At 51.2% G+C, this 23,878-nt stretch overlaps 1 protein-coding gene across 1 annotated transcript; it reads right to left on the bottom strand.

Moving 5' to 3' along the window:
* Positions 1-814: 814 nt before the first annotated feature.
* On the bottom strand, positions 815-23,200 carry LOC108939967 (voltage-dependent calcium channel gamma-5 subunit). Its single transcript, XM_018761673.2, has 6 exons — positions 22,916-23,200; positions 8,659-8,897; positions 5,120-5,206; positions 3,036-3,176; positions 2,330-2,475; positions 815-2,167 (listed from the first exon to the last, which is right to left on the bottom strand). The coding sequence occupies exons 2-6, from the start codon at positions 8,852-8,854 to the stop codon at positions 1,910-1,912; spliced, it is 828 nt and encodes a 275-aa protein (XP_018617189.1). The 5' UTR covers positions 8,855-8,897; positions 22,916-23,200; the 3' UTR covers positions 815-1,909.
* Positions 23,201-23,878: the final 678 nt, after the last annotated feature.

Here is a 23,878-nt window from a genome sequence, read left to right on the forward strand (position 1 = left end):
CGCGGTGCCCATTTCTGCCCTAATCCCGTTCCCTCGTTTCGGTGTAACAAGGCTTTCTTTTTAGGCTTTAGGTTCTCGGGTAAACTGCGGGAAAGTCGGCACGGCAAAGGCCCCCCGGAAATCGGGTTCGACGGAAATCAGTCGGGATGTTGCTAGAGAAGGGGGTGCGGTGGCGCAGTGGGTTGGACCGGGTCCTGCCCTAGTGGGTCAGGGGTTCGAGTCCCGCTTGGGGTGCCTTGCGACGGACTGGCGTCCCGTCCTGGGTGTATCCCCTCCCCCTCCGGCCTTACGCCCTGTGTTGCCGGGTAGGCTCCGGTTCCCCGTGACCCCGTTTGGGACAAGCGGTTCTGAAAGTGTGTGTGTGTGTTGCTAGAGAGCAAAAACCTTCCTTAACCAATATTTTTCTGACTTGTAATAATTATGAATGCATTTACATAGTTTTCATTAATATGACTTAATTTAATATACACAATTTAGTTCATAAATGTATGGCTTTCTTTAACCACATTCATTTTCTGCATTTACTCCACCTCTTGAAATTATGATTGTTGCTTCAGCTTTATCACAAGAAATAAAGCCTCGCTAAAGAATATAGGCTTAATGTTTCCAGTGGGGGTGCGGTGGCGCAGTGGGTTGGACCACAGTCCTGCTCTCCAGTGGGTTTGGGGTTCGAGTCCTGCTTGGGGTGCCTTGCGATGGACTGGCGTCCCGTCCTGGGTGTGTCCCCTCCCCCTCTGGCCTTACGCCCTGTGTTGCCGGGTAGGCTCCGGTTCCCCGTGACCCCGTATAGGACAAGCGGTTCTGAAAATGTGTGTGTGTTTCCAGTGGTATACTGTAAATGTTCTATAATGTCAACATGAAAAAGTGTAATCCTATAACAATTAATTTATCTCGTCAACATTATATAAGGAAGGGATCAAACTAGAAACGTGTTCAACTCCTGTAACTGCAGACTAACGTGCGGCAAACACATTCAAGTGCATCTTAATCTCCTTTTAAATATTTGCCATTGATAAGGAAGCTGAATTTTTCTATCTCCCGTACAACACATTTCATGTGCACATATAAATTTCCAAATGTCACACAGAATAAAACTCCAAACTCTGCAACCAAATACAATTTGCAGCTACTGGGCAGACCTTGTCATTTTTATGCAAACGTGATTTCATGCCTTAATTGAATTTAAAAATGAGGCATATGGAGATGCAATCGATGTGAGCAGGCACAGGGAGACCGAGAGGCAGTGCGGTGTGTCTGAACGCAGGACGTCTCCGGCTCCGGCTCCGGCGGACGGACCCTCCGACGCCGGCGTCAGCACCGGACCCCCGCTGGGTCGGACACACCGCAGGACACCGATTGCACACGCGATGACTTTAGTTCGGACGCCGCCTCGCCTACTTCCTTATGGACTTTTAAATTAAAACGTGAAAATGTCCTTCTTTGAAAGTACTGGAACATGAAAGCAGCCCAATGTTGGGACACTTCGCTGAACAGCGTTTGGGTCAGTGTGACATTGACCCAGAACTGGCTGCTCTTGCTTCAGCCTGGAAGGAGAACACCGAGCATGAAATGAGAAGGAAACGCAGCCAGGCCCGCGGCAACCCTTTCGCATCTGCTTACTTTTCATCTGACGCCACTACGCATTTTTCAACATGAAAACGAGACACCATCTGTAGATTTAAAAAAAGAAAGAACTCCTTGTGGAAATGGAAGCCGTCGTCAACCGAGATGTGCCGAGACTTGACGAGGCTCTATCGGAACTGCTAATTTACTCGGGGCCACGTCTCGGCGCGGCTCGCGAACGCAGGAGTGGAGTTGCATCGAGAAGGGGCTTCCGGGTTTCTGAGCTAATGATGTGCCGCGGACCCGCCGTCGTACTCGTCGCAGCCGAGGGGGACGCCGTCGGGCCTCAGCACGGGGAGGAGGACATCTGGTCGTAGTCGGGACATTTGAGCAGGGCCGGGTAGTTGGAGTTCATCTGCAGCGAAGCCTCGCTGGAGATGTCGGAGGGGCTGCGGCCACGCACCCAGGCGTCCGGGTGCAGGAACTGGCCCGAGTAGTCGGAGCAGTTGCTGAGACGCGGACGGTAGAAGCCAGGGTGCGGCCGGTACATCTCCTCTGCCGTGTAGCGCTTCATGAACAGGTAGACGGACATCACGCCGGCGGTCTGCGCATACAGAGCCATGCGGTGAGGGAACGACAGCGGGGAACACAGGCACAAACCCAGCAAGACCACGGATGACCGACACTGGCGGACAGAGCCGATGTCGAGGCGGAGGAAGGAGAAACCCGGAGCGGCGGGTGCGGCGCGGGCCCTGCCGCGGCTCACCTCCGTCAGCAGGAAGGAGATGGCGGCGAAGGCGAAGGACCAGCCGTACTTGTAGCTGAAGTAGGCCTCGTTGTTCTTCGTCCTGTTCAGCATTTCGTCGTTGATGCTGGAAATGTAGAGCACGAGGCCCACGACGAGCGACAGGCCTGGTGGCGACAGACAGGGAGGGCGAGGGCAAAGAGGATCTCAGGCCTTTCGGCAAGTGCGGCACATGGCAGCGCACTTGAGGAGAAAGCCCAGCTCCGGCGCGGTACACGAGGGATGCTGCCGCCTTAATCAAATCGCGCAACGACAGCAATGCAGTCGGCTGCACGGGGAGCCGTTCGCCTCCGGTACTTCGTCTTTGTCCTGACCTTTACCGCCAAGAGAACCGAAACCAACGAGTACAATAAGTTGTGCGATACATACACGGGTCTAAGAATAACAGTAAAACCAGAACAAATAAAAGAAGGAATGAAAAGGAAAGAACTGAACCTATTTCATCCTGTTTTTTTTTTTATTTTTTAATACACCCCATATGGTTCCTTGTCTCGCTATCTTAATTCGTCTTTCTCCCCGTAGGAAGGATATATTACATTGAATCTGTAGCACTTTAAAGCAACGTTCACGCCGATGGCCCGGCGCACTTTTAGAACCAGGACTCCGGGTAAAGGGATGACGAAAGGTAGGGAGTACAGCCCCCCGCTATGAGCTTCAGCAGTCGTACCGGAGAGGATGAAGAAGATGCCGGACACGAAGGCGAGGATGGTGCGGTGCGGGCGGATGTGCCCGATGTTGCTGAGCACAAAACCGATGAACATGAAGAAGAGGCTGACCAGAGGGAAGGGCGTGGCCGAGCGGATCATCTCTGTAGGACACGGGGAAGGGATGACGGGAGACAGAGAGAGACAGAGAGAAAGAGTTCCGATCACCCTGCCTGGTGCCAGTATGCAGGAATAACAAAGGAAAAGGGAGTATATGAGACAAAGAGCTACTCTTGTTGAGTACATGGATCCAATAAACACCCTGACAGTGACAGCGCAGTACGCCACCTGCTGCAGGTGGGCAGCTCCACACGGAGGTGTTTTCTGACCAGCCGAGTGTCCGTAGTGAGAACGATGGCGTTCCGGACTCCGTCGCTCCTGACTCTCGTCCCCGTCATCGGGTGCGGAATCGCAGAACAAAAGGGCAGCGAAAGACGCCACGGCTCTCGGAACCAGACCGCGCACCTTAACCCGCGCCTGCTGCGTTACCTGGACTTTGGTCCGTGTTTCTCTGAAAAGCTCTGGGTCAGCAGCACTGGAGCGTGCGCTCTTGAGAAGCCCGTTCGCCCGTTCCTTCGTGAGCGGCGTGCGGTCGGCAGCCAGCTGGAAAGCGGTCCGACGGTGCGCGTTCCTGACCCGCTACACACTGACAGATGACGGTGTCCTTGATCACCGCCAACTCGCTCGCCGCTTCTTGGGTTTTAGAAAAATCACTCTTCCCGCGCGTGTTATTTCCCAGCTCTTCGACTGGCAGGCCAGGCCAGGATAAATCTCTGTTCCCGGACTGCCAGCGGAAGCCCGGAAAGATCCGTCCGCGCACAAGGAGGCGAATCCTGCCAACGCCCGTTTGTGTGGGCATCCTTGTGCGGCACAAATTCAGCCCGAGGGCTCCCTTCTTTTCTTTTACCCCCTCCGCACGCCTCCACCCCCGCTTCACCCCGTTTACCCTGGTTAAAAGGACATTAAAGACAATCGAGAAAGGGTGTTACGGGTTTGGGTACCTGATCCGACAGGGAACATGCTGGTCAAAAACCCCACGGCAGTCATACTTTAACCGGTAAGTGTACGTTGCTCTCATCGGTGGGTTGGAATGTGAACGCACGCTGAGATCAGTGCCCCCCCCCGAGTCTGGAGCGAGAACGCGAAGAGGGGGATTAAAGCAAATACCACTGGTGGGCACGAGTCCCGTAAACCGAGCCTGCATCGTAAACGGGGGACGTTTCTCACGATACATCGCGTAGGAACGTCTTAACTGGCGGCAGGATGGAATCGCGAGCGGCGGGCTCGCTGACATGCGTCCTCGCTCCTTGAGCTGACAGCAATCGCGCCACTCGTGGAGACGGTGCGTCGGAAAGGGAAATCAGCGTGGCAGGTAACTCCTCGGTTTCCAGGCAACCCGAGCATCGCCGTCCGTCAGCTGCTGCTCGGCAACACTTCCGAACAGTCGGAGCAGCACCTTCTCAAATGATTCGCATCCCAGGTGACCGAACCGCAATCCTTATTTGGATGGTAGACCTCCTCCTCCGTGAACTACATACCCAGCTGCTTTGTTCTTCACCAGTTCATATACCAAGCAATCTTCTTCGACACAGGTTAAACTACCCGAGGGCACCTTATTAGTGATCGCCTCACCCTCCCCACCTCCCAGTGGTTTTAACCTATAACCTACTGGTTCCATTCCCCCAGGACACAGCGCCACACACTCCTGTAATTATTTCCAAGTCCCACTGGCAGCTGCTGGCCCTCATTAAGGAGCTGTGCTTAGAAAACCCAGAAGTGTTACAGCCATTGTACAGAATCTAATACCTCACAAGAGGAGTAAAGCTTCCGGCTGCTAATAATCCCCGTGAAGAATTCTCCCTGAGCTCCGCAGCTCCGAGCGTGAGCGAGTACGACCTTAGCGCAGGTGGACACGTCCCTGGGAACACCAAAGACTAGAGGGGAGAGCCAATGAACTGCAGGACTTGCTGTGGGTACGTGTGCGTGTGTGCGTGTGCGTGTGTGTGTGTGTGAGTATGCGAGTGAAGGCCTTGAACAGTTCACTCACTCAGCACGCTGACCGTGGACTCTGAGGTCATCTGCACATTCATGGGCATGACGTACTCGATGGTAAAGCAGCGACCCGTCTCCTCACCTGGAACACAGCGGAGATGGAGACGTTTCGGTCAACTCGCGGCTCCGTTAGCGATGACATCACGGTCCGAGTCATGCCGACAAAGCGAAGAAAGATTAACATTTTTCATCTTCTTTTAGTGGGGGAAAGAAAACATTAATGTGAAAAAAAAACTCAAGTGTGGGAAATGGATTCTAGAAGCAAATGGCACTTGGTCCTGTATAAATTGATGCGAAGAATGACGCGTTTTGATGAATCATAACATTTGACTTTGAATACAAAACACCCCAGCATCCCATTAAGTTGCTGCCTTGTTTTCGTCGCTCACCTGCTTTCGGGAGGGAACCGTTGCATTCATCACTTTTCGTCTTCAGTCAACCACGCCTTGAGAATTACCAGCATTTTGTCAAACACCACAGCTGTCGCTGTATTTACGGAAGACAAAGTCGTGGCTGCTGGTCTCTTAGAAGAGAAAGAACCGCTGATACCCAAAATAAAAACCCTTTAACTGCACAACTCGAGGTTTCTCTACGGTGCGTTGTCAACGACTTTGGAAATTATTTAGCCCGTGAAACGTAAAAATGAAGAGCTGTCTCTAGCCGGCTTCGGGCCGGAGAGAAATGCGGGAAACGAGGCGAACTAAGTTAGGCAGGCTTCGGTCGAGCGTATCACGAGCCCCGTCCGCACCCGCCCGACGCAACGAGACTCCGGACCCACGTGACCTCGCCGAGGGCCCCCCGCCTGCTCCTAACCAGGAGAGGCGGCCATTTGGCTCCCGCGGCGTGTCTGATTGCAAGTCGACAGGCTTTCTGTAAACATCTCGCCAAGTCACCCGTCACCCACACGGGCTGTCAGCGATGTCCCGCGGCGTCCGGGGAGGTGCTCTCCGAAGCTCCTTCTCACCCGGCGAAACAACGAGCGGCTCTTCCCGCATGTCTCTTTCACGCCCCGTTACGGTCAGGGGGACGACCTCGTTTAATTACAACCCCTCCTGCCAAATTAAGCGCTCGAGTTGTATCGCTCAGTTACTCGATCCCACAGCACCAGCGATGACCGTCTGTCATGAAAGTCCAGAGAGGCCGGCTGATGTGTAATTCAACATTTATACATTTATGCAGAAAAGTCTTTCAGAAGCCAGCTGAAGCAAAAGCTTCCTCAAAAAAATTACCGGAGAGAAAAATATGTACAGCTGTAATTTGTTTTGCTGCGACTAGATAATATAACCATCAAATACTAAATTTCGGAGTGCTTTTTCATTTCCAAAAAGGAATGAAATCACTTTCCCGAAGTAAACACAGAAAGCAAAATCAGTAAACTAAAAGCTGCTTCCTCCCCTTGCTGTTGAGTGAAAACGGAAGGGGTGAATTGGTCTATTCTCTCAAGTTATCATCCGTTACGAGACCACACACAATCCAAAATGAGACAAAGTGTTGACAGTTGGATATTTGGCGGCGCTTTGTAACAGAGGACCCGTAAGGATGCAAAGGCCAGGGGACGCGTGCGAGTTATTTCAGGAGAACGTGTTTTCCGAGGTAGAAATGCTCACGTGTGAGCCACGAGAAATGAGCCACGTTGCGCCACGGTGCCTTCTGTCTTTCCGGCGCGCTGCCGCCACGATGGCCGAACCCTACGTAGCACGGCCTCCCGGGGCCGTGGACACGAAGGTACGGAAACGCGACGCTTCCACGTCCGGCGAGGCACCGAGCGGAAACAGGACTTCCCCCTGCTCCATCAGCGTAGAGCCGGCGAAGGGACACGGGAGATCAAGGTCCATCGGTCGTAGAGCGGCTGTGGTGGAGTTCTGATCCCGGGTCAACTGAACCTACCGCCACAGCTCATCAACAAAGCCCTCGACATCTGCCAGCGCTCCCTGCCGTGTCCGCTGCCGCCATGCAGGACCGCCTCCTGTATGAATGCAAGGGATCCACGCTTGTCACACGAGCCCCTCGGGACGGGGCTGCGCGCTTTCTCGCAACAAGCGAGACATACACTGCGGCATGACGGCAGTTCGCGGCATCCACCCTGTTTGACTTCATTGTTATATTGGTGACACCTGACGTCTTACCACCTTCTGGGCTCAGATTTTGGCCTGTGAAACAGTGCGGTGAATACCTGGCTTAATGGAGGGTGTCACCCAGGCAGCGGCTGGCATCTCTGAGGAGGAAAGGGTCATAGTTAGTGCCTTTTGGTTGTACTGAGTGAGGCGGCCACATGAAAAACTGCGCGGTGGGCAAAGCAATCCCGGAGAGGGTCTGGTACCCATGCTGTGCTCGCATGCCCGGGTGCACACCGAGCACTGCCGCGCAAGAGAGTCGGTTGGTCGTTTTGGGGAGGGACGTCGGGTACGACTCGGCCAGGACGGCGTTCGGCGCCGCGCAAGCTGGGAGCAGGCTTTCGACATGCCGGAGAGTGAAGTCTGCAGTAACTAGAGAACGAGCAGGAAAGACAATCGTGGGACAATCAAGGCAGAGCCCTTAGCTCGGAACTTACAGGTAAACAAGATCTGCATCATGAAGGATGCTGCGGAAACACTGTCAGCGAATCACTGAGCAGCGGGGACAAGGAATATTCCACGATGACATACATAGCACCTACAATACGTGAGAACGGAAGGGCGCTTGCGAACGTGTCGAGGCGCAGAGGCCTCTAATGCAACTCATTTCCGGCCGATACCAGTGACCGCAGTACAACGTGTTTGTGAACAAAGTGTAAATGACATTGCGAGAATCTCGATGTTTCTTCAGCAGCCACAGCAGGTATGAAGAGCAGTGTGTGTGTGTGTGTGTGTGTGTGTGTGTGTGTGTGTTCTGCCAGAAGATGCTACGTGCATATTATACCGGAAGCACCACACAAATCTGGGGGTAATGAAGCAGTCGTCATAACACATTTATGGTCGTCAATGGACATAAGTGACACAAGGGATCTGTGGAGCAGGCGAAGAAGCGGCAAAGATAACAGGAGCAGCGAACGCACCAGATCAGTTAAATTGGAGGGAGGGACCCGCTGCTGTATCTTTCACAAACAAAGTTGCCTTTTTAAGCCTCCTTCTCTGCTAATGGGTGAACACTGTACATTTGTAATTCACTAATAAGCTAGATATTAATATTGCGGGCCTGCAGCTTGTCTGCAACAATCAGTGTTATGCACTTTATACATTTCAAAGAAAATGCTATGCATTAAGAAGCATGAGCCTCGGTCATATCTACAATTCATATACAAAGAATTTCAGCTATATGCCTAAAGTTAAAGATACTGGCAAAATATCAAATAAAGAATAATCAACAAGGTTTTCATGGGATGTTCAGTGGAATATTCACATTTCAGTCATGCAGAAGTTTTCTTGAGGGTGCCTAGGTTTACCACATTTCTACGATATTACTGCAGTGCCTCAACTAGCAAATCCCATGCACAAAAGCAGATTCCCCCTCAGCAAGGGTGACCTGGGAGTTGGGACAGGAAGCGGAGGCACTCACCGGCCTGGAAGCAGACCCTCCAGAGACCCGAGTGCAGGGACATCTTGATCTCGGTGCTCTGGTTCAGGGGCAGGATGATGCCCTCCTCCAGGTAGAGCCAGTAGTCCGTGCTGACGGCGATGCCCAAGAGCCCCAGGCCGCACACGGCGAACACGCTGCTCAGCAACGTCAAGGCTTTCCTGCCGCATAAGCTCATTCCACTCGCTGTGCGGCAGGGCCGCGGCTGCAGAAACGGGAATCTGCGGAGACGCAAAGGGACGGCTTTTCACACATTCCGGCGCCGCGCTGAGATGTGGTAGGTGGGCAGCGAATCTTATTAATCATGGACACGAATGAAGGAAAGCTTTAGAAGTCTTACATGGCCAAAACAAGTCCGCTTTACTGTAGTAGAAGAACAGCAGCGAATGTGAAAATATGGTTTTTTTTAAAACGGAGATGCTGGCAGATGTGACAAAAGACATGAAAAAATCCGAGTTATCGGCCTCTCGAATTGAGTGAGGAGGGGCACGGTGGCGCAGTGGGTTTGACCGGGTCCCGCTCTCTTGTGGGTCTGGGGCTCGAGTCCCGCTTGGGGTGCCTTGCGATGGACTGGCGTCCCGTCCTGGGTGCGTCCCCTCCCCCTCCGGCCTTGTACCCTGCGTTGCCGAGTTAGGCTCCGGTTCACTTTGGGACAAGCAGTTTCAGACCGTGTTTGTGTGTGACTCGAGCGAAGGAGGTGCCTTAGCTCAAATATGTAAAAATTACACGTGATTCCACCATGCGAGAGATCCCAGTGCTATGGTGTTGAAGTTCTACATGCTCTTGAAATGTAAAAAACTTATGTTTAGGGCTTCGCTGCATTATCTCTTCACCATTTACTTCGCCAGAGGGGAACAACACTGTTTCTTCGTGTGGCATTTATTCGTTTTCTTCTTCATGTACAAATGAACTCAGTGGCCACGGAGACCTTCATTGAACTATTATACTTATAATCTCATTCCTCTCCACATCCATCAATCTAAGACCTTTTCTGCCGATTGTCAGAGCAGGCACTACAGCCATCTCCTCATTTACCCCGATCCTCCCTCAGGTCAACCTACGGTGTCACACACACACACACACACACGATGGCATACGGTATGAGACGGAAGACAGTGCTGAGCAACACGCCGCTCATCACTTCTCGCTCCAGCAGACAAAGTTGCAAGGCAGAAGTCTTTGCGACACACTGTATGTATTTAACGCAAAGCGCCGCAGCACCTCGCCTCCCTGTCAACGTACGTTCGCAGCAGAGATGCAAATAGAGCGTGTGAGCGCGTGAGCGATCGGGGTCTGACTTCGATACCGCGTTCACCGGGGTTATTTTTGTGCCGCGTTCGAGTGACGTGCGAATTAGTTTCTCGAAAGGTAGACGCCATCCACAAAGTAATTTCCCGGAAAGCACGTCAGGGGAATAATCCATTTTTGAAAACAACAAAAAAGTAGGAATGGGTTTAATGACCCTTCTCTAATGCATCACCTACCGCCTGGATATTTGTGACACCCGGAAAGGTACATCCTGTCCCTTCCCGACCCAACCGGGAGAGAAAATAGCTGGTCTCCCTTTCTCCACCATTAACGACACACAAAAAGTCTTAGATTTATTGCGGGAAAACCTTGTTTAAGATGTAATTCAGAATTATGACTGCAGAACTATATAGTGGTGAAACTAACAACGTGAGCAGTGTAAGGTACATCGCCCTGGAATGTGCGAGCAACAGCGGAGTCCTTATAAATAAACATTCACAAATACATGGCAGGTTTAAGCGAATGTGGAATTTGACTTTCTCAGTGGTACAGAATGTCCTGACCGACTAAGGGCAGGAAATAGGCAGCACTTTTTCCAGGGGAAATAAACTAGCCCGGTCCTTCTTGTGCCTCGTTCGGGAATCGGGTTATTCTTCGACGGTTTGCGCGTGCTCCTTCGACGAAGTTTCCTTTGTTAGTAGGTTGGATGCCGAGTTGCACAATAGGGAAAAAATAAGCGATTGACGACCGAGGGACGCGCCGAACGAATTACAATCAAAAGACAGAAGGAGCACGCAGAGCCGCTGAATGAGAGGTGAATTACCGAGAAAGAGTTTGTTAAAAAGAAAGCGAGCCCATTACGAGACTTCCACGGAGGTTGGAGAGAAAAAGCCCAATCAGTAGAATTCTCCGAGTGCGTATGGAGCAGCTCGGGAAGCGGCGGCGTCACTTGCGCAATTTCGTGGGGCTGAATGGGCAAGGAGTGCGGCTCGCTCGCCGTTCTTCCTGTGTGCACGAAGAACGCTTCTTCTCCAAGGGGCTCATTACGAAGGCCTTGTGTTCCCTCCTCTGCTTCGCCTTTGCGACCGCGGCGCTCCCTTCGCTGCCGGGGAGCCAGTCGATCCACGTCGCCCACCCAGAACCTGCGCCGAGGTTTCTCAGGGACGCGCTGCTGTGACTTTTCTCAGATTGGATTAATTCAGCAAGTGTGTGTGTGTGTGCACCACAGTGTAAACTCACAGCAACGCTGCACACACACACACACACACACACACACACACACACACACACGCACACAAAGTATGTAGGCATTCCTACAACTCCGTCGCTTTGAGGGAGCCAGAACCAAAACGTATTTTTTCAAAAAAAGATGGAACGATGCCACAAAGAAGACAATTACACAGAAAAACTAAACAAAAAGTGGGACGATCATAAATATAAAACTCCCCGAAAAAAAGATTAGGACTTGGAGCACCAGCGAAGAAGAGCGATCTGCACGAGGCTGGCTGCCACCCGCTGTCAGTCATCCCAAATACCGTAGATAGTTGAGCTGTCATTTGTGTTACCCTCGTGAGCTTGTCCATGAGTGAAAGACGATTCAGGCCCAAACGCCTTACCTGTGCATGTGCGCAACTGAGCAGCGGTTGCGCTCGACCTCGGTCTAAGTACCTTTGTAATAACGACCGTGCGCTCCTTATAGCTGGAACCTGCACTTCCTGGCCTTGAAAAGATCTCCCCGGGAACCTCTGCAGTCGTCAACGGAAACCGAACGAGCGCCAGCTCTGCCGTAGCGACAGCCGCCCGCTCCTTCCCCGTATAATGGTCTCTCACGCAATCAGACAGAAATAGAAGCGCGGACAAAAGAGCGCGTGGACGGGGGAGCGGATGGCGGAATGAAATGAAAGGGTTTCTTTGCGCTCCCAACTGCAAAGCGCCTTCTCCTGCAGGGTCCAACTGCTCTCTCCTCGGCTCGGAAAGTGCTCGGAGGCTAGGGAGACGTGCAGGGGTCTGGACTGAGAAAAGAAGGCCGGGGACATATGGAGTGGAATGGAGCGGAGCTGGGAGACAGTCGGTGTCGCTACGCTCGGCCCGAGCACAAGATACACTCGCTGTTAGCAGCCGGCGGGAAAGTAGGGCTGTGCCACGAACGGCCTTGTCGAACCGATCCGTCGAAAGAGAACACGCTCTCCTTCAAGAAGAGCGCCAATGCAGAGGAACTGAATAAGAGGTAGAGATGCACAAAAAAAGGAGACGGCTAAAAAAACTCAAAAATTGTACAACAGATGGTCTCCTGTCTGTTTGCTGCTTCTGGATGACGACTCCCACCACAATGTTCCTCTAACGTGGGTAAAAAGAGCAGCTCCGAGTCATTCTCATAGCCGTCCCTCGCAGAGAGTTATTCCATGCAGTAACGAGCAGCGTGTTGCCATTAGCTCAGCATCTAACCCCCAACGGAATGTGAGACGAATGGCAGTTTCCGAGGGCAACGAGCTTCCGCCAAATGGAAAAAGTCCTCACGAACGTGACGAGTGACACCGAAGATATTTCGAATGGCAGAGCTGCTACGGCCGTACATGCTCTGTATAAAGACTAAGACAACGAGACACTCCAGCTGCTTGTGTTTAGCCATCTCTGCGGCATTGAAAGGTGTAGGCGTTAATCCGGATTAAGGCAACAAATGGTGCGATCGACAAAGGGCTGGAAAATGCAAATGTGAAATGAGTAAAAGTGACACAAGTGTCCACTCACGGTGTGGTTCATAAGGTGATCTTGCCAAAAGTTTGGGTGGAACAGGGTTCTTCTTTCCCAATTACAAAAGAAGCTGTAAAAAGGGTAGTGTAGTGGTTACTGCTGCTGCCTTTAGACCCAAATGTTGCAGGTTCTAATCCCACCTCCTGTTACAAAACCCTTGAGGAAGGTACTCACCTTAAATTGCTCCAGGAAAAAGTTACCCAGCTGTATAAAGAGGTAAATCAGTGGAAGTAGCCTAACATTGTAAATTGCTTTGGAGAAAAGTATCAGCTGAATGAATAAAGGTAAAAGGAATCATTAATTAACTGGAACATATAAACAAAAGATTAGGGTGAATAACTGTTAAAATAATCATATGTATCAGTGTGCGGATAAAGAGATGTTAGGATCAAGACAAAGTCGGCACATGTATTTGATCTGATGTCTTTATTCCTGAAGAGAGTGTGTGCGTCACCAATCTTTCCCACATTTGCAGAAGACATGTTTTCATTTTTCTGCGAAGCTTAATGGATCCTGCGAGGAGTACGGCTTGCTTTCAGTGACCTTCCTCTTATTTACCTAAATATAAGTAGATTTAACAAACAAACAAACTGAATGATTCATCTTGTTGCGACACACCTCGCTCACTGACGTTTCATTCCCCAAGTTGCTCCGTGCAGGTTTTCAAAAGCTATTTTCCCCACTTCCCCAAGGAGGTACGAGACAACCCCCCCCAGGCCCCTTCTCCTCATAGAATACGCAAACTAAGCACTGGATTACAGGACAAGTACACGTTCCAGAAAAAGGCAGACGTGCAAAACGGCACGTTTCAGCGTTAGCAAAGCATCTTTAAAGAGCGCATACATTAATAAGGTCAGCGCTAATATCAGCCATGTGTTTGACGGAGTTGTACATCGAGGAAAACGAGTTCTCACAAGGGCACGTGTTACCCGAGCCACGGTCCACGTCGAAGCCTCAGGTAAAAGGTGAGGTGGTGACACAGTCTCGGTCGCTCTCTCCTCAACAGTCTCTTAGAGCAGGCGAAGCAACGCAAGAAGTAGAGGGGTAAAGCACTCACGCAAAAAATATACATTTAAGATGTCACCAAAAATTGCATGAACGGCCACCCCAAAGCTTGAGTGAGCTACGAGGGCTACGGCAGCAGCAACCGCGAACACGCGAGGACGTACTGTATGTGCTGCGACCACGCGGGTGCCCATGGCCGCGTTACGCATCCAGGCCACGGAAGCGAGAACTCTGCTTGCCCTGCGGAGTCGGGGTTAAGGGTGTCTGTCACTGTGTCTTACGTTAGAGAACGGCTGAGCTCTAGGAATAGTGTGTCCCCCAAGAGAGCAAGGACAAAACCCAGAGCGGCCTCCTTAGCTCTCCGCGTGCGCTCCTCCTCCGTAGGTCCGTTCGGGGCAAAGGACGAAGCCCTGGAACACCTAGCTCACCGGACACAACGGGAAGGCGAAGAGAACGAACGCAGGGGAATTCAGAGACTCGGCTGCATTAACTGCAGCCTCGGTACGGTCGATAGCGTAACGACCGGCGTTACTGGGGAGTGCGATGTTTGAGCGGGAAAATGTGTTTATCGTGAACAGCTGAGAATTGTGGGTAAAATGTGACTTGAGCGTTCAAGCACTGTGCATGGGGGTTGTCTGTTGACCAGTGAGAGAAAAGAGGAAAGCGTGAGGGGTGCCAAGCACGCTGGGAAGGCAGGCTTCAGGTGCAGGTCGTTGAGGAAAAGGGCTCCTCGGACCGAGAGCATCATTTCCTTGTGTTCGCAGCTCTCGCTGTGGTCCGTCGTTCCTATAAACGTCCGTAATGACCGGTGTCCGTACGTTCTTCTTCGCCCCATCCGAACCCAGAGCGCTACAATTGCAACCAACTCAACGACAACCAGTAAACGGCGATTCAGCATTGTTTGAACCTCTCGAAAAACGAAAACACTCATACCCAAAGATACGCCCAATCAAATGACAAGAACTGAGCTTTAAGAGGAATTCCAGTTAATACCCCCACTCCGGCTTATGAGGCATTTCTTTGCATTTATGAGGACCAAGTTTAGATTTCGTTCACCTCCCAAGAGCTGAGCATTTGTTCGTTTAGCAGATAAGCAAATTACAACGACTATGACCAAGTATCTAGGTGGCACCTTCACCCAAGGTGACTTACAGTGGTAGCAGCTATACTGCACTGAACTCCCTACAGTGATTCTCACACACACACACACACACACACACACACACACACACACACACACACAAGGCAATTCAAGCAAACCATGTCTTTGGATTGTAGGAGGGAACCAGTGTGAACACTGGCAGAACATGTGAACTCCACACACAGAGCACAAAGGTTGAACCCACATCCAGTTGCAGAGCCCAAGCATTGTGAGACACTGTGTCAAATTGTTCACTGAGCGCAAATTCATTTACAGCGTTTTCAGGTGTTTTCCATTGCTATTTTTGTTGTTTCTTTTTGCGTTAAAGGTTGAATTAATACATAAACGTTGAGTATCGTGTATATATTGATGCTTGTGAGCATCTCTTATACGTGCTCTACATAACAGCTATAAATGAGTACCGGTATAATCATACAGTGATACGGAGAATTAATGAAGGGAAACTGCTGTGATAACTAATGCTTACTGAAGTTATGTCCATTTTAGTGGAACTTGGTGATATTTCCACACAAACTGATGTAACTTTTGTTGGATTTCGAGCAACGATGTCAGAACGAATGCCGTATGTACACTTCTAAAGTCATTCAAATGGGAAGTGACGTCAGACCTACAAATATATAACGGTGGTAGGAGGACTGACAAAACGAAACAAAAACATGAGGGTACATAAAGAATCAGTGGAGCAGAGAATCTGAAAAAGATGGATACACACATAGAACAGATCGATCACCAAAAAGAAAAGGATTACAACAATAAAAATAATGAAAAGGCAGCAAATTAAGAATAGGATCTCAAAAACACACATTGTAAAGACAGTTGTTCATTAAGGCCATTTGGGAGCAGTGTGCTTAATGAGTGACTAGACCAAGCCTCTCACTGCAGCAGATGTGCGTGTCACATCCACGCCCACAACTCAACCGACAACACCTGACTCCGCTCCAGCACCCGATTAACCGCTCACCCTTTAAAAGAGCCTCCTCAGCTCCCATACCTTTGCGGAATCTCGTCAGGGACAACCGCCCTTCCTTGTGACTCCTCGCTCATACGTATCTCCGGTTCTCAGTTCACGTTCTCCGGTTTTGACCCCTAGCTTTGTTTCTCGTCCACGGATCTTCGTTTCGACTCCGATCGCCGTTCGACCGACTCTTCGCTTCGTCTCCCGACCTCGCCCATGGATTCCCGCTCGGACCTCGACTGCCGATCGACCGACCCTCCGCCTGTCCCCGATACCGAGAACTTGCCCGATCCTCGGACTCCAGACGAACGACTCCGCAATTGGGTCTTTCTGTCCCGGTTCTCTTGGCCTGACGTGACAGCGTGTCCGTCACCACCCATTCTTGATGATATAACCATTTCAACTGCAACAAAACGAAGGGCTCCGATGTCATGTACAGCAGCACTGAAGCGTATAGAAATGTACGATTTCGAATCCTTCGTTTCCTGACATCACTTCCCATGTTAATGACATTAGAAGTGTATACATGGCTTTCTTTCTGTCACGTATGGGTACGCTGAAAATGGCTTTCCCGCCAAAACACGTGCATCCATAAAAAGAAGCTCGTTCGGCACGCTTCGTGTGCGGTTTCTCATGATTGCTCAGAAACCTGCTCCACAACAGAGGGTTTTGAGTATCCAAGCCCTTCTTACCTTGAAGCTGAGCATGTCCTTTTGTTTTTTCTAAAAATTTTGCCGCTTGTAAATGCATAAAAACTCAACATTAATGCTAACAGTAATAATGGCTTTGAGTTATTAGAATTAACCTTACAAAGGGTTGTTCATGAACACTTAACCTTAGTAAGGTGGGACAAGGCTGTAGTTTTACATCAGAACGTGGCTTACGTTTTTGAGTTTTCACACCAAAAAGCACTCTGGAAAGGTAAAGAAAAATGGCTCACAGGTTGCTGTTCCTCCCTTTACTAAAACAAATGAAGAAAAAGGCATTTCCAGTGCATTTCATAAAGCCAGAGATATTAGATAAGATTTAGAACGGCGAGGTTCAACGAATCCATTCTCCATTATAATGAAAAATTGCTCAGAAGGAAAATCAATCAGGAGCGACTTATTGGAATGAGGACTTTTCCCTGTTAATGTCTTGTTGACGCAGGACTCAGAAGAAAACCTACATAAAGTCATACAGATGTGCTGTGGAGCCGAATGTGCAAGCAGCGGCAGAGCGGCCCTGGAACGCATCGGTGCCGTTACAAGTAGGTCAGCCCGCTGCCCGCACAATTAAAGTACATCTAGACTCATCAGCTTCAACACTACCATGTCCCATTTTTACATTAAATGCACACATACACACTTAATATTTTGTACGGGAGCAATTTCAGATCTGCAAGTCTTCATATCAAGCCTTCGCCACATTGGCTGATCACTGCTTGCATCACCTGACCCCTTGAAGATACCTTCTGGACCTGCCGTGGGGTGCAGATCAGCGCTAAACGGGCTCGGACTATATTAATATTTTTCCACGCAAGTATGAAGTTATCGTCAGCCAGGAGTGTTTGGGAAGCATGTATTTTTTTTCACCTCCAAACATTTTATTACCTCTATTTCTCCTCAATCCGCTTTAGGAGTCAATTCCGCTGCTCAGTTAGTCTTGCTTTTGGTTCCGCCCACAATCGCGCAATTATTGTATATTCTCCGCCGATCTTGCGTTTATCCCCTTGAGGCATCCTTGTTGGCAAGGACACTATATAAAAATGAGCTTCACTGAATGTTTCTTCTCCACAGGAAGTTAAGAACATCAGTGCTGGATCAGTAACACTTGTGCAGCGGACTCAGACTTGCTCCAAGGCAGGATGGCCATGCTCCAGCGCTCACTGACCTTGTTAGCATCAAGAGTCCAGGTCTTCAAGATCTGACAGATTTATGGCAGAACAAAAACATGGAATGTGGGGCTGAGATCTTAAACTGCGCTCACGTTTACGGGGGAACCGCAAGCGGCATCCAGTCGCTGTGAGGCGTTGTTCCGTGTTCTTCCTGCCAGTCCATAACTCACATCAATAGTCACCTGGGAGAAGATGTACTTGCGTAAGCTGTCATTGATCAGTGGGGTGCGAGCCATCGGCGGACAGCTATCCTCACAGCACGAATTCAGTCTGTTCCGAGAGTGGTGTTTTCACACACGCGGTCGGCACACAAAGGGCACCAGGTAGCGCAGCGGTCAGAGCGACTGTCTTTGGATTCATAGAACAGGTTTGAATCCCTGCTGTTGCGCATTTGATCGAGGCACAGTACTTACCCTAAATTGCTCCAGTAACAACTACGCACGAAAAACAACTGGTGCAAACAACCAAATCAGCAAAAAAAAAAAAAATTACCTTCTAGGGGGAAAAAAACAGATTTAGATACACACACACATTTTCAGAACAGCTTGTCCCATACGGGGTCACGGGGAACCAGAGCTTACCCGGCAACACAGGGCGTAAGGCCGGAGGGGGAGAGGACACACCCAGGACGGGACGCCAGTCCGTCACAAGGCACCCCAAGCGGGACTTGAACCCCAGACCCACTGAAGAGCAGGACCCGGTCCAACCCACTGCGCCACCGCGCACCCTCCAGATTTAGATACTCTGGATGTAATTACAAAAGCAGTGCTCGTGTGTTTTGCCGCCACAAGCATCTCGATGGCGACCGGGGGTAAGGACACTTGGCCAGTGGAGCAGGCTGTCAGTGCGCCAATGTCCATCCCCGTGCCGCAAAGCGAAAACGACTGACCGGTGACCTAGTTCATCTGATGGCAGTCTGAGGGCCCTGTCATCCGTGTCCCGGTCGGACAGGCGGTCAGCCATCAAGCGGGCCAGGACTCCGAGTGCCTGAGGACAATGACTGGGTGAGCTGCGCGAGGGGGGTTGGGGGCAGTCGGAGAGCCCCGCGGTCAGCGTCCTCGACCAACCGTAGCGCTGCGTTGCGGGCCTCCACACTACCCGCGCGAGCGATTGGTGGACGCGTGAGTTGTGTGTCCCCTGCGCTGTCACGAGTGCTCGTCCCGTCCCAGAGCTCCTCAAACAAATATATCATCAGCTAATGGACTCAGAGGTCCAGAGGGTGCAGTTACTCCCTCATCCCGCACCACAGGAGAAGCCGAAATCAGGCTGCTGTGCGCACGGGTCTTAGCAAGTCACCTCTGCCTCTTGCTTTCGGGTCTGGTCACTCCTGTCTTTCTCTGGCTCCTCATTTATCTGGGCACACGTGGCGAGCGTCTCCTGCTCCAGGTTGGCACCGCAGGTGTCTCCCTGACCACCCAGCGCCCGTGCTCATGGGGGATGTTCTTTCTGACCGCTCCTTTTCCTTCGTGCGTTGACACCATCCGCCGCCCATCAGTCGAGCGCCACGTTTGGCTTGCGACCCAGTGACGCAACCGCGTCTCTTCAGCCGGAGACCTACAAACCCCTGACACACTTTTTCGGTTAGACGGAGTGAAAAGGGCCAGCTGTAGAGAGCAACGATGTTGGAAGCGACAAAAACACGGCAATGGGGAAGGGGCACACGTGCGCGCGCACACCAGATTTCCGTCAAATTCAGAACGAAAGACATTAAATCAAAGCACAAAATATCAACTGTAAAAACCACTGTTACAGGACAGTACACACACAGCTGTACTGTACTTTGCAGAAATAATTATATTTAAATTTGTTTAGTATGTGAGGCAGAGCGGTGCGGTGGTGCAGTGGCACAGTGGGTTGGCCCAGGTCCTGCTGTGTGGTGGGTCTGGGGTTCGAGTCCCGCTTGGGGTGCCTTGCGATGGACTGGCGTCCCGTCCTGGGTGTGTCCCCTCCCCCTCCGGCCTTACGCCCTGTGTTACCGGGTTAGGCTCCGACTTCCCGTGACCCCCGTATGGGACAAGCGGTTTCAGATGGTGTGTGTGGTATGTGAAGCATCAGCCCAAAACAATACATACTCCAGTACAGCCAAACCTGTTACCTGATGCTGCAGCTCTCTGACAACTTATGAAATCTTTACGGATGCATTTATCATCATCAACGATAATAATGTAATTTTAGAATAAACGGGTCTGAATTCGGACTCGCTCCCTTACTGGACGGTTTCGGAGTTTCACGTGAGCTTTCCGCGTCCAGCGTCAACGAGGAAGCAGCAAGTAAAGTGGGGCAAAGGCGACGCGCGGCCGCATCTACAGCCCGGCGAGGAGCTCCGAGCGTTTGTTTTTCAGGCTTCATCGTAAGGACGCGGTCCTCTCTCTCCTTTGCAGCTTGACAGCACCGGGTCACGTACCGGGCTCTGCCACACAAGGGGCGGCCAAAGAGGAGGAGGGCGAGCCCTGAGCCACGCCACATCGAGAGACAACCTCCCAGCGTGCTCTTTGCGCATCGGTGGCGGTCAGCAGGAGCCGGCCGTTCGTACCTAACGTGTGAGATACCGCAGGATAAACCGAGCAGAAGGGATGACAGAGGGATTTAAAATAGAGACCAAACAATCCAAAAAAGCAGGAAGAGAAACGAGTTAGAGAGACGGAGAAGAGCGCAGAGAAAGGCGGCGCGTTTCAGCCGAGGCGCCGTTGGACGGAGTGAGAAGCGAGGTGAGGTGATGCGAGAGAGGGCAGCGGTAGGAGCCGGTGTTACTGTGGACAGCGGGCGGCAGGCGAGCTCTGGACGGCGGTCAGCGCATTACACACACTCGCACGCCTTTCTCCTCGACGCGGAGTTAATACATTCTCCGGCAGCACTCCATCGCTTCATCATTACCTGGAAGCTTAAGTCTGAACAAAGGGATTTAACAGGCATCTTATCTGAAGCCAAACAAAGCAAATCTCATTTCACACCCTGTGCTCTGTTTATGAGGCTCTAATGACCCCCCAGCAGGGGAGTTTTCGGGAGGCCACGGAGCGATATCAAATTAGGTTTTATCTCGATGATTTAGCTGAGCATTAAGTTACATGCGAGATCCAGCAGCTAAAACAGAAAGCACCGGAAAATCCCAATTAGCTCATAAATGCGAAGGGAGAGAGAAGCGCCTTTCGAGCGGCTTCAGTGCTTCCTGGAGGAACCGAACATGTGCAGCGGTGTGTGCTGCTGTGGCCCTGATCACACGCACCGTCTGAACTGCCTGTCCCATACGGGGTCGCGGGGAGCCGGAGCCTAACCCGGCAACACAGGGTGAAAGGCTGGAGCGGGAGGGGGCACACCCAGGACAGGACGCCAGTCCATTGCAAGGCATCCTAAGCAGGACTCGAACCCCAGACCACTGGAGATCAGGACCCAGTGCAACCTGCTGCGCCACCACATCCCCTCACATATAATTTAACAAAAAAAATAAATAAATAAAAACAAACACTGGGTTTTATTTTCCCTCCCCCCCTCCACCCTGTTCTCGTATTAAAACTGTCCTTGGGCTTTTCTTTTAACTGCTAAATTACTTACCGACGTACATTTACATTTATTTATTTATTTAGCTGACGCTTTCCTCCAAAGCGACGTCCAATGAACTCTACGTAGCACCATCAGCGAAATTCAGTGAAATTTGTATAAAGAACACTTCAGCACTTTATCACTTGCCGGAAATAAAACCCTCGAAGGTGCCAGGCGGTGAAAAAGACTCAAAGGTTTTGGAGAAGGAAAGGCCTTTTCGGACAGACGCCCTTCGGAGCGGCTCGAGCGCATTCCCGTCCCGTGCGGAGCTCGGCGTCACTCTGCACCGCACGCCGCTTCCCACCTCGGTGGAAATGTCGCTGGTGTACGTCGACCGGGTGAGAAATCCGCGCCGCCACGCGCTGCTGTACTTTTCAAGGAAAATTTCCCCAAAATAACTTGAGCGGGACTGCCGAAGAGGAGGGAACCGACAGCGAGAGCGGGACTAAAGTTGCTGTCTCTCCACCTGCTGAAAATATACCTGAATATGATGTCATGGGCGATTTTAAGAAACGATGCGGGACATTTGGTAAAGAAGGAAAAACAAAGGTTCGGTGCTCTAGTTCCATCAGACTGAAGGAATGTGCAGGTGCACCTGAAGACAGAGGGATGAGAGCAGGAGACAGTCGTTCCTGCACACAGGGTCTCTCACACACACACACACACACACACACACACAGGGTCATGGCTACGGCTGAAGTGGCTCCGCTGCGCCTGCCGTGAGCACTGCTCGCTTTACCTTGCTTTACTGCACGGGAGCAGCAGGACAAGGCAGGCGTGCGAGACCGCCGCTGAGAAAAAACACACACGCACAAGGGCAGAAAAACAGCAGAAAAAAAAAGGCTGAGGGGAAGAGCAGAACAGCACAGACTACAAAGGGGAAAAAAGAAAAGAGCAACAGGACAAGAGAGTGATGAGAAAGAAAAGGAAGAGTCGAAACAGCGCAGCGAAACTTGATGTTGATGGTGGGGAAAGATGTGGAGTCGGCAGCAAGAAAGGAAGGAAGAGCAGCACCAAACAAACACATTGTATCAAACAAAGCGGTGGCGGCGGCCGTTCCGTTCGAGCGCCACGGTTGCGGCTCCGGCCGCAGTCACTCGCTGCGCTTAGTTTTCGACGTGACCGCAACACACACACACACACACACACACACACTTCACGTCTCTGTAAGGGAACTACACCACTAGTATACAGTAAAGTAGAGGAATGTGTTGAGCGGTGAGAAGAGGAAGTGCCAACACACAGCAATTGAACACTGACTGCACTGTACTCAAACTGGGCAGTACTCAGTACTGTACTCAAACTGCACAGTACTCGTAAGTATTGTATTTGTTCAGCGACTCCGTCCACGAGGACTCACTCACTGGCTGTTGTGTTCTAGAACACACTGCTGGTCTCCATGAACACGCGGGTAATAAAACTAGTATAATACAGTGTGTTTTATATATGTTCATATATATATATAAACACACTGTATTTTATATATATATATAATATATATATGATGTATGATGATGTCCTCGGTCCCTGCTCCACTCACTGCCCAGACACGATGATGTCGCACAGAGCTCTAAGACACACAAACTCGGCACACACACGTCTGCGTCCACACAGTTCACTCACTGTGCGAACGGTGGACACTCGCAAACATTCAAAAGAAAACACGCAGCATCGCCAGGAAACGTGGTAAAACCAGCGCATTTACCTTGCAAAAACGGGCGCCTTGGATCGCGGTGCTCCTTCCCCGCTCGCGCTCTGTCCGCCGCTGCTCCGACTGTCAAGGTGTGTGTGTTTGTGTGTGTGTGAGAGAGAGAGAGAGAGAGTCAACGGGTGGGTGCCTGTGTGTGACACGCGCTGCCGCGCGCACTCCAGCCGGATGAATGAGGAGCTGCGGATCCCGCGTGCCGTGCGGGTGAACTTCGCGGGTTCGCGGCTCCTCCACCGGAGAGACTGGCTGAGCTGCTCGCGCGGCACCGCGTCACCGCCTCACCGAGCTTCCTCCCGAACGGGGACGCGCCCGACACTGTAACCTGAGGCGCGCACACCGCGTTTCTCCCACTCACACACACACACACACACACACCTTCGCCGAAATGGGTCACGGGGTACGGCACATTCACGTCAGCGGAGAGCGAACCTAGTGTGAATATTACGAGAGAACAATAAGGTTTCCAGATGTCGCACGCGCAGCGAATGTACCCCGCATTACCTTGCGTACTTTTCCAGACGCGCCTCCGCGCCACTGCGCGTTTAAGTGCTCTGTGAACGAGCACATCTGCCTCGGGGGAGCTACTGTCGGTACCCGGCGATTTACTGTCGTCGGGCACACAGCGCACCCTGCCTCACGCACTTTGCGTCCGGGATAGGCTCCGGACCACGGCGACCCTGCTGCGGACAGGCGATTGTTTATGATAGACGGATGAAAAGCAATTAAGCCACTTGAGTACCGATAAGAATGTTCATTTTCCTCACTGCTAACAAGTTACATCAATATAAAAGATTCTGGATAATATTCTTCTTATTAGGGGATAAGGCACTGGATTGGTAGAGGGTGAGTGGTCATGTATAGCACACTAGCAGTTACCTGTGTTTCTTTACCCAGCTCAAGGCTGACAGACAGGTCCCAGGTCACAACATAACACAACACACACACACACACACACACAGA

Source organism: Scleropages formosus, chromosome 20 (genome assembly GCF_900964775.1).
Source record: "Scleropages formosus chromosome 20, fSclFor1.1, whole genome shotgun sequence".
Classification (NCBI taxonomy): domain Eukaryota; kingdom Metazoa; phylum Chordata; class Actinopteri; order Osteoglossiformes; family Osteoglossidae; genus Scleropages; species Scleropages formosus.

Coding starts and splice junctions, on each gene's coding strand:
- LOC108939967 (XM_018761673.2), bottom strand. CDS start 8,854: ATGAGCTTATGCGGCAGGAAAGCCTTGACGTTGCTGAGCAGCGTGTTC. Junction 5,207..8,658: donor GAGGGTCTGCTTCCAGGCCG/GTGAGTGCCTCC, acceptor GCTGTGTTCCAG/GTGAGGAGACGGGTCGCTGC. Junction 2,168..2,329: donor TCTCCTTCCTGCTGACGGAG/GTGAGCCGCGGC, acceptor CTGTATGCGCAG/ACCGCCGGCGTGATGTCCGT.